Source organism: Chiloscyllium punctatum, chromosome 52 (assembly GCF_047496795.1).
Source record: "Chiloscyllium punctatum isolate Juve2018m chromosome 52, sChiPun1.3, whole genome shotgun sequence".
Classification (NCBI taxonomy): domain Eukaryota; kingdom Metazoa; phylum Chordata; class Chondrichthyes; order Orectolobiformes; family Hemiscylliidae; genus Chiloscyllium; species Chiloscyllium punctatum.
The window spans coordinates 20361315-20371774 of NC_092790.1; the positions used below are offsets into that span (position 1 = coordinate 20361315).

Below are 10460 nucleotides of genomic sequence, written 5' to 3' on the forward strand. Positions count from 1 at the left end.
GGAAACAGACTGAGTGCATTCACCCCAATTATGCCTCTCATAATTTTATACACTTTTTTGAGATCTCCCCTCAGTCTCCTACACTTGAAAGGAAAAGGTCTTAGCTTATCCAGCCTCTCCCTAAAACTCAGAGTGTTGAATCCTTGCAACATCCTTGTAAATTTCTTCGATATTCACTCCAATTTAATAATATCCATCCATTACATTAGTTTTTGAAAATAACTAATCCCCTAACTCTCTTTTAAAATCATTGTGTCAAACTGATTCCCACTGACCATCTGAATCAATGGGTAAACTCCATGCTTTTTGATCACGGTGCGTTTTCTCCTCAGTTCCTGTCACAGATGCTGTGCTGATTTCCTTCATTAACGGAACTGAAATACAGTCTGGGGATCACCTTGTTCTCTGGTGTCGGGTGAGGGAAGGCACCGAGCCCCAGTTCCTTTGGTACCGTGACAATGCGCTGCTCCGAAACGGCAGTGCACACTACCATGTAACTGCTGATGGTGGTGAGCTGGTCATTCATTCATTCCAGGGAGACCATGTCGGAAGGTATCATTGTGCAGCAATCAACAAAGGAACCAACAACACCATTTTTAATGTGACCAGCGACTACATCGAATTCACACTGCGAGGTAACAGTGACACTCGGATCGAACATAGACACAGCACAGGGAAAGGCCATTCGCTCCATTCAATCTGTGGCAATTGGACACTGTTAACTATCTCTTTTGGGGAAGTGATAGCTGGTGGTATTATAATAGGCTATTGATCCAAAGTGATGATGCGTGGTATTCCTGGGATCCCGCCAATACCAGATAGTGGAATTTGAATGCAATAACAATCTGGAATTTTACGCGTCATGGAGAGGGCAGTGGGCAGAGGAGAGTTAACAGAATGCTACTGGGATAGAGGATTTTAGCCAGGAAGAGAGGGATGCTGGATAATCTTGGGATATTTTCTATGGAACAGTAAATGCTGAGAGGGGAACCCAATAGAGATGTGCATGGTTGTGAGGGGAAGGGTCTGGGGAATAGGTAGCAGCTGTTCCCCATAGTTAAAGGGTCAGTAACAAGGGCTGGGTTGGGGAGGTCATTTTAAAGTGAAGGACAGGAGGTTTAAAGGGGGATTTGAGGATTGTTTTACCCAAAGGGTAGTGGGGGTTGGAATGTGCTGCTTGGCAGGGTATTTACAAATTACTTGGATCAGCACTTGAAATGTCATAACATTGAAAGCTGTGTGGGCTGGGTGTTGTATGGGAAAGTGGAATTGGTTAGGTAGTTCAATGGGCCGGATTGTCCCACATAATGAGACTCTCGAAACCTCCATAGTGGCAGGGAGTTACATATATGTGATGGTTGGTCAGTCTGCTGTTAACTGTGTACCTCACGCAGGGCTAATTGATAAAATTTCCTGGTGAATTTGTGAACGTGAGCTGAATATTGTTTTTGGGTTCCAGCTCGAAGCTATTCCAAGGAAATCATGGCATCGCTCCTCCCAGTTCTGCTGATGGCTGGCCTGCTTGTGTTGGGTTGCTACATCCACCGGAGGGCCTCAGGTCTGTAACATCCCATGGGAATGGGACTTGTTCCACATCCTCACACCATGACACGGCCAGCCCCGCCACAATGTAACCTTACAGCTGAACGGGGGGAGCCGAGGGAAGGAAGTGGTGGGTCGGGAACTGGAATAGGCAGTGTTCCTGACAGTAGGGAGGGAGAGCACTCACACAGTTAGCCTGCTGGATCGGTAAATGTAACCCACCACACTGTGTCAGAGCACCTAAGAGAGGAGGAGAGAAGTAAGACCATGACTGCCGGGAACAGGAAGAGCCCATTCAGCACCTCAGGATCTTGCTCTGTTATTTAATGCAATTCACTTTCCTGCTTCACGCTCTTTAAACTATGACTCGTTAAAACAATGTTTCTTTCTTCCTTAAATTTATTCAGTATCCACTGGGCAGACTGACCTAACCCGATACATAAACCGAACCCTTAACTGAATCATAACCTTAACATTGACCCTAACGATACAGGTAATACTGATCGTAACCCTAACTCTTGCCCCAGTCCAAACTCTAAACCTAACCCTGACTCTAACCTTAACCTTAATCCAAACCATAAACCTAACTGTAACTCTAACCTTAAACCTAACTCTTAGCTTAACTCTAACCGTGGCCCTCAACCTCGCACTAACCTTAAACGTTATCATAATCCTAGCCCTCACCCTATGCCAACTATCACCCTAACGCTATGCAGCTGTTTAATATTACGCTGTTTAATGCATTAAGACAGATTTGACAATTATCATCTATTGATGTGTACATTCCCTGTTTATGACTGAGATAACACTTTGGCAGCTCCTTTTCTGTGACAGTGCAGAGCTACTGTAAATTATGCTGAGAATATTCTCTCTTTCCCTGCAGACAATTCGTCAACTGCGTCACAACCCAGGATGTAAGTGACTGAAACTACGGTTTCTACATTTTCCATTGTTTATCCCGATTCTTCTCAATCAGGGAGAGACGATAGAAGTGAAGATGTCATAGAGGGAGCTTGGATATGACTGCATGCTTTTAACATGCATCTTATCGACAAACCAGGAAACCATACTCCTTAAGGGTCCCAGAGGAGAACGTGAGGACTGCAGATGCTGGAGATCAGAGCTGAAAATGTGTTGCTGGAAAAGCGCAGCAGGTCAGGCAGCATCCAAGGAGCAGGAGAATCGATGTTTCGGGAATCAGCCCTTCTTCAGGAAAGATGCCCAAAACGTCGATTCTCGTGTTCCTTGGATGCTGCCTGACCTACTGCGCTTTTCCAGCAACACATTTTTAGATCCTTAAGGGTCCCAGACAGCTTTTATTTATTCACGGGGATGACACTGTCACTGGCTAGGACAGCATTTGTTGTCCATCCCTAAATGCCCCTTAGGGCAGTTATATTTAACCAGGGTGTGGAGTCACATGTAGGCCCTGACCAAATAAGGATGGCAGATTACCTTCCCCAAAGGGCATTAGTGAAAACAACTTGGAGAACTGGGCAGCTCCTTGTGGGTTCAGAAAACGCCATGTTGGGATGGAAACCAGATACGCGGGACCGGGGGATACCAGATCTCGTTGGGTTTTGTATTTTGCGTGACAGATTTGCCGTTTTGTTGAAGTTGAACATGGTGTTGAAAGCTTTGTGTTCTAAATGATGACTTCCTTTCCTTCCCCTTTCTACTGGAACTAGATCCCAACCTTCTGGTGAAGGGCCAGCAGACAGCAATCTGGAGTATGCGGTAGTTGGAGCAGCACACACTGCTGGTGAGTGCCATTGTATCGGTGTGATTAAAAACTCCCACACAGTCAGAGTGCACTGTAACCTGATAGAAATTCTGGATAAACATCCAAACGGTCAGATGGGCTCGAGTGGGACAGATTTTCTTGGAGCTGCGGTGGCTGAAGGGGAACGCAGAAAGTAGTGGACAGGAGTAGACCAACCAACTCTTCTCGCCTGCCCCGCCGTTCATTATGATCGTGGCTGACCATCCAACTCAACCTTCGGTTTCCATAGAAACTAGAAAAAGGCCATTTGGCTCTGCTAACCTGCTCTGACCTGTATGATAAGATCACGGCTGAACATCCAACCGAGTCCCTGGTTCCCCACTTTCTCCGCCGTACACCCATCAATCGCTTTAACCCCCAAAGTTGCCAACTGCTTCTCGTTTAAGATGTATAACATGATGAAAAACTTAGAAAAGGTAAACAGGAAGAAACCCTTCCCTCTCGACAGAGTGATCAATGGGGCCCATGAACAGACAAAAATGAACAAAAGAAAAACACAGGACAGGAACAGGCCCTTCGGCCCACCATGCCTGTGCCAACCATCATGCCGTAACCAAACTAAAAAAAAATGCACCTCATGCCTTTATTTGGTCTCTATCCCCCTGTTCCCTCACTGTTCATGTGACCTCCCAGATACCTGTTAAACGTGCCTGCTTCCACCATTACTTCTGGCAATGCTCTTCAGGTTCCAACCACTCACTGCATGAAAAGCTTCCCTTGCACATCTCCCTTAAATTACCCCCACCCACCCCACCCCAACACCACCACCACCTTGAATCTGTGCCCCTTTGTAAATTAAAACATCAATCCTGAGAAAAAAGCCTCTGACAATACCCTATCTGCCTCTCATAAGTTTTGGGGGACCTCGATCAGGTTTCCTCTCAGCAGCCGTCTTTCCAGTGAACACAATCATAGTGTTAACCTTTCCTCCTGGCCAATGTACTTGAGAGTTGGCAACGTCTTAGTGAACCTTCTCTGCACTCTCTCTAAAGCTTCCACGTCCACTGGGAGTGTGGCGACCAAAGCAGTACACAATGCTCCAATTATGGCCTAACAAGGATTTTAAGTAGCTGCAAGATAAATTGGCAACTCTTGTACTCCATGTCCTGTCCGATGAAGTCATGCATGTGAAATGCCTTCTTCATCACCTTGGCCATCATAGATTGAAGTAAGGAGCAGGACATTCAGAAGGGGATACGAGGAAATACCAGAGTGTGGTGAGAAGTCTGGAAGGTACTGCCTGTAAGGGTGGGAGAGGCAGAAATTCTCATTGAAGAAGAATTTAAATGTGCACTTGCGATGCTAAACCTACATTTCAAGCGCAGGGGAGGTGGGATCAGAAAATAGTGAGGTGCTTGTTTTTGTCTGACACACACTCAATGGGCCTTTGATCTGTGTTGTAGATCTTTATCTTCCACCAATCTCTTTTCCAAACGGCTACTGCTGTTAATATTCTGTGATTGGAACTCCATTAGGGTGTTTTGCTCGACTTACTAACGCTTATTTTATCTCAAGTAAGATTGGAAACTGAGGCCGGAGTTCTCTGGTGTTGAAAAATCCAACAGAGGTTGTTCACAACGAGCGATTTGTGCAAAGATCCGTTTCCTCAGACACACGAGCACCCAAGCAATTGATAATGAAGAGGAGCACCTTTCCCTTACAGTTGTCTTTCGAGATGTCTGGGCTAACTTAATGATTCCTAATGAAATGTCTCTTATGCGTAATTATCTATCTACCTATCAAGATAAGATCACGAGACCATAAGATATAGGAGCAAATTTCGGCAATTCAGCCTATCGAGACACCTCTCCCCCTCAATTGGAGCTAATGTGTGCCTCAACCTCACTCTCCTCCTTTCTTCCCTTTAACCTTAATACCCCATTCCTAATCAAACTCCTAACTATCTCAGTCTAAGTATATTTGTCTATCAATCTCTGTTATCGATCTATCCATTAAATCTATGAATTATTTAGCCCTTTATAGTGAAGCTGTCGGATTGATGTGTGTTTCTTGTGGCACTTTATTTCTTTGTAGAAAACACCACCGCGGATCTGGTTTATTCAGAGGTCACCATCAAGAAGAGAAAAGAGCCCGGTAAAGATCTCTTAGCTTCAGTACTACGATCGTGTGAGATGGGATGGGAGGGGTGGGTGTTGGCGGTGGGGGAGGGTGGAATCATAGGAACTCCAACAATAGCACGATCCCAGCTGCTGGGGATGTGTGTGTGTGTGTGTGTGTGTGTGTGAGAGAGAGAGAGAGAAAGAGTGAAAGAGAGAGAGACCAGTTCCAAACAGGGAAATGCAGTAGTTTGGTGCTTGCAGTGAAAGGATTGTGAGGGATTGGAGCATGCACCAAAAAATCTCCAGCATTTACCAAGATTGGGCAGTAAACCAGCCAATCAGAAACAACTTCTAATCTGATCAGCTCTCGCCTTTTCTCCGACGGATCGGGCAAAGACAACGAATTCGGAGATGATTTACATGTTGTCAGTGATCCAGAACAAACTCACAGAACAACGAGAGAGGGATTCTGTGGGTGAGAATGGCAGTGCGACACGTACATTATTCTTCTCTGAGGCAGATGCAGATTATTTTCACATAAATCTAAGAATTGCAGATGATGCAGATCTGAAACAAATTCGGACAATTCTGGAGAAACTCAGCAGGTCTGGCAGCATCTGTGGAGAGAGAGAAAGCAAGTCCCGTTTTTGTGACATAATACTCAAGGCCAATTTGCCAAACACTGCCACTCAATGTTTTGAAATAGTCGCGAAACTAAAAGCATCACCAATCATATTGTTGTTCAGAAAGTTGAGCTTACAATTATCATGCAGATGTTTCTCAACACCTATAAGGGACATTTGAATCGAAATTAGCCTTATCTACAATGAAATCTACAATAGTGTACAAGATGATTAGGGGGTTAGATAGGGTTGACAGTGAGAACCTTTTTCCACGTATGGAGTCAGCTATTACAAGAGGGCATAGCTTTAAATTAAGGGGGGGTAGATATAGGACTGATGTTAGGGGTAGGTTCTTCACTCAGCGAGTCGTAAGTTCATGGAATGCCCTGCCAGTAGCAGTAGTGGACTCTCCCTCTTTATGGGTATTTAAGCGGGCATTGGATAGGTATATGGAGGATAGTGGGTTAGTGTAGGTTAGGTGGGCTTTGATCGGCGCAACATCGAGGGCCGAAGGGCCTGTACTGCGCTGTATTCTTCTATGTTCTATGTTCTATGAAATCTGTCTCTCAGAACACATTCTAGTCACCGTGTCAGGGGATGAGCTGTAAAAGCCATGTTCTTCCAAGCCATTATCCTGTCTTCTCATTCCACAGCGAGAGACAGACAGACAGACAGACAGACAGACAGACAGACACACACACACACACACACACACACACACACACACACACACACACACACACAGAGAGAGACAGAGAGCGAGAGAGAGAGGGGGAGAGAGAAGTGGGAGGATCATCGAACTTAATTTGCCGGTCATTGTGCGTCATGAGAGAGGAGAGGTTCAGAAAGAGAGTGCCTCAGGGGAACTTCAGCTGGTGTGGCAATTGGAACCATGTTTATGGCAAAGGTTGGCATTTAATGCATTGCAAAACCTAGCCCTGCAGCCAGCTGCATCACACTGAACTATCAGCATACTGCAGTTAAAACCCAAATGTATGGAACCTGAATAGTTCACTCCTGTCTTTTATGAACAAGTACTGAGCAAGTGATGCAAAGGCTGACGAGATTAAGGCGGCCTGTCGAAGATGTTGCACTGACAGTAAAAACTGATACACCTTCTTATTGGTCAGAAAACCAATTGCTGGATTTCAACAGAGCCGATTTTTCCAAATGTCATGTTCTGAAATGTCTGGATTGATTGAGAGGGGCACAATTCAGAAATTGTTGCACTGTGTATTTTTTAATTGACAAAGGCACAGCTACACTTTCACAAGATGCAGCTCCGTCTTTAGTGTTGATCAGCCCTCAATGGGTCCAGATCGAATCGCTAATGCCTACAACGAGTTCCTTCTCATCTTTTTCTGTTTTATTTTCAGGCAACAGTATTGCTTTCTGCTCCGATGTGAAGAAGGTATGCCACATTTTATGTCTAAATAGACCACGGCTATTGCCACAGAATGTGCAGGTAGATTTATACCTTGCATCCACAGTGTAAAACATGAACTGTGGATTATTATCAGACTAATTGAGGAATATGTCATGAAATGTAGAGGCATGAGTACATCATTCAGTCCTTCCAACCTACTCTCCCCGTTCAACAGCATCATCCACCTCAGTCTCCTCTTCCCCATTTTCTCCCTTTAGCCCCTAAGAACTCTATCCAACTCCTTCCTGAACAACATTCCGTGTTCTGGCCCAGACTGCTTTCTGTGGCAGAGAAGTCCACAGGCTCCCACTCTCTCGATGTGAAAGCATTAAGCCCCATCTCCGTCCTACTCCATCTCCTTCAGACTGTAACGTCCTGGTTCTGTACTCCCTCCTGTTTATCAGGAACCTCCTTCCTGTGTTTATCCTGTTTAGTCCTCTTACAATTCTACGACTTTCCCCGTCATTCTTCGAAACTGCTGTGAATATTATCCTAATTAATACAGTCTATCTCCATCCGTCTGTCTTGCCATCCCAGGCATCATATTGGAAAATTTTCCCTGCAGTCCCTCCATAGCCAGAACATTCTTCCTCAGATAAGGAGACCCCAAACTGCGCACACAGTACTCCAGGATATGGTCTCATCCTGTGCAAGTGCAGCAAGACATCCCTGCTCCTGGACTCGAATCCTCTCACTATGAAGGCCAACATTCACTTACCTACTTCACCGCCTGCTGCTTCTGCAATGTTCACTTGCAGTGACTAGTGTATGAGGGGCACCCAGTCTTATTACACCTCACCCTTTCCCAATCCATCACTATCTGATAATAATTCACCATCCTGTTTTTGCTCTCAGTTGGGGAATCTCACGCTGATCCACAATAAACTGCATCTGTCGTGTATTGGTCCACTCATTCAACTTGTCCAAATCACACTGCTGCATCTCTGCCTCCTCCTTCTCAGCCCTCCTCCCTCCCAGCTTTGTGTCTGCCTTGAAACACAATGAACAATAACTGGCGACACTTGATCAATGGAGGAGATTACTCGCTGTTTCGCTTTCCACTTCCAATGCTCAGAGACAAATGAGTTTCAAAATTGGGGCAGTATTAGTGTTGATGTTCCAATTCCCTTTCGTACATAATTAAAACATCACTGATATTGACGTTAAATACTTGTCAGCCCGTTGTCATTTGCACTCAATTGGTAGCAGCAGTGTGTACTTTCTACAAGATGTACTGTAGAAAGTCACCAAAACATCCTGAGACATCACCTTCCAAATCCACAGCCAATTCCACCTGGAACGACAGGGGCAGCAGACGGGAAGACCAACCCTTGTGTGTTCCCCTCTGAGTCACTTAACGTCCTTTGGAAATACATCAGCCGTTCCTTCAGTGTCGCTGCTTTAAAATGCTGGAATTCCCTCCCTAAGTGAATTGTGAGTTAACCTTCAGAGGTTGTGAGCACAGTGGCTCAGGAGAGCAACTGGAGACAGGGCAACAAACGCTGGGCCCAACCACGATGCTGCCGTCTCATAAGTAAATGAAAACAAAATCAAAACCACCTCCATCTACTCTGCTCCAACGAAAGCAAGCCACGCCTATCCCGCCTCACTTCATCACTGAAATGCTCCGTGCCAGACAACATCTTGATGAATCTCCTCTGCACCCTCTCCAGTATATCACATCCGTGCAATAGTGCAAAAATTGGAACAGCACACAATGGTCTCACCAAAGCCCTGTCACACTCCAACATCACCTTCCTGCTTCTATGTCCATATCACAGACCACAGGAGCAGGCGGGACTTGAACCCTGCCCTCCTGTCTCAGAGATAGGGACCGAATCACTTTGCCGCCAGATTTCTAACTTGCAGGCCTTGAACTGCCTGCTGGTGATTCCCATTTTGCTCTGAGACTCATTGTTACCTGTACTCCAACGGACCTCTCCATCCCCTTCAGCTTCTTGCTCCCACTCGATTCCAATTTCCTTCCAATATCATTCCATTGCAGGATTCGAAGACTGACCCTGATGATTATTGTATCACATACGCCACACTGAACCTCAGCGAGCCCTCGCAGGAAGAAGACGGAGGGGACGGAAACGTTTATATGAATATTCCGCGGAAGTAAGAAGCAAGAAGACAGATCGGTTGGGGGGTGTTCGTTTGATTCAATACACCGTCTGGTGAAACGATACAATGTATCTCCTGTGTACAGATAACAAACTTCTTAACTTTATGTTATAAACTGTGTTTCACAATTTGACTCCACTCGTTTTCTTCCGGGGAAGCTACTTTCACGTCAGTGTGACAATCAATCTGTTCTGGACCTCGCTGGGTTTTGAATTTATCAAACTATTTTGGCTGCTTGCTTTCTTTGGATATTCAATACCTGCTTCTCCTTCGCTGTCATGTACATATCTGAGGATTAAGCTTTTCAGTTCGTCCACGTTTAAAGGGAGGAATGCATCATCTGTCTCCTTCTATGAATGAACGATCACGTGAATGTCCCATTCTGAATAATTTAGAACAGAAATTATCAGACGGTTCTGAGAGGTGGGAGACACTCAGCCAGAAAGCAGGCAGTTTTACTGGTTACTTTTCAGGGTGAACGTGTCCTGGAGTGTGCAGCTTGAACTCGAACCTTCTGGCCCCATAGACAGAATGGACACTAAGCTGCAAGCCACTAAAGATCCGGATGGAGGGAGCATGGCTGATAGGGAGTCTCCACAGAGAAGACAACTCTCTTCAATCAGAAACCCCTGACCGATACATCGGCCCGGCTTTGTGAGATTCTGTAACCATTGTGGGAGTGTATGGGATGCCAGTTGTTTTGGAAATGCCACGATGATGGGGGTGGGGGTATCAGACACATCCAGAGCAGCAGACTTGAACTTTGAATGGGGAAGCGATGGCCTGGTGGTGTTATCAGTGGACTGCTCATACAGAGACCCCAGTAATGTTCTGGGGACCTGGGTTTCAATCCTACCACGAAAGATGGTGGATTTTAAGTTCAACAAAATACTTGACTT

General features: G+C 45.5%; 1 protein-coding gene across 5 annotated transcripts in view; it reads left to right on the forward strand.

Moving 5' to 3' along the window:
- The window catches only part of LOC140470562 (Fc receptor-like protein 2), a 35475-nt gene extending 25383 nt beyond the window's left edge, over positions 1-10092 (forward strand). For 4 of the 5 annotated variants that reach the window (XR_011956521.1, XR_011956522.1, XR_011956523.1 and 1 more), the window contains 6 exons: positions 333-635; positions 1460-1558; positions 2426-2456; positions 3231-3304; positions 4845-5419; positions 7385-7412. Coding sequence is in view for 1 of the 5 variants with exons in the window: in XM_072566639.1 (XP_072422740.1) it covers positions 333-635; positions 1460-1558; positions 2426-2456; positions 3231-3304; positions 5360-5419; positions 7385-7419; positions 9440-9559 (722 nt within the window). In the remaining 4 variants the exon portion in view is untranslated. Of the gene's footprint in view, positions 1-332; positions 636-1459; positions 1559-2425; positions 2457-3230; positions 3305-4844; positions 5420-7384; positions 7420-9439 lie in introns of those variants that run through there. The other variant, XM_072566639.1, reaches the window with a different exon arrangement.
- Positions 10093-10460: the final 368 nt, after the last annotated feature.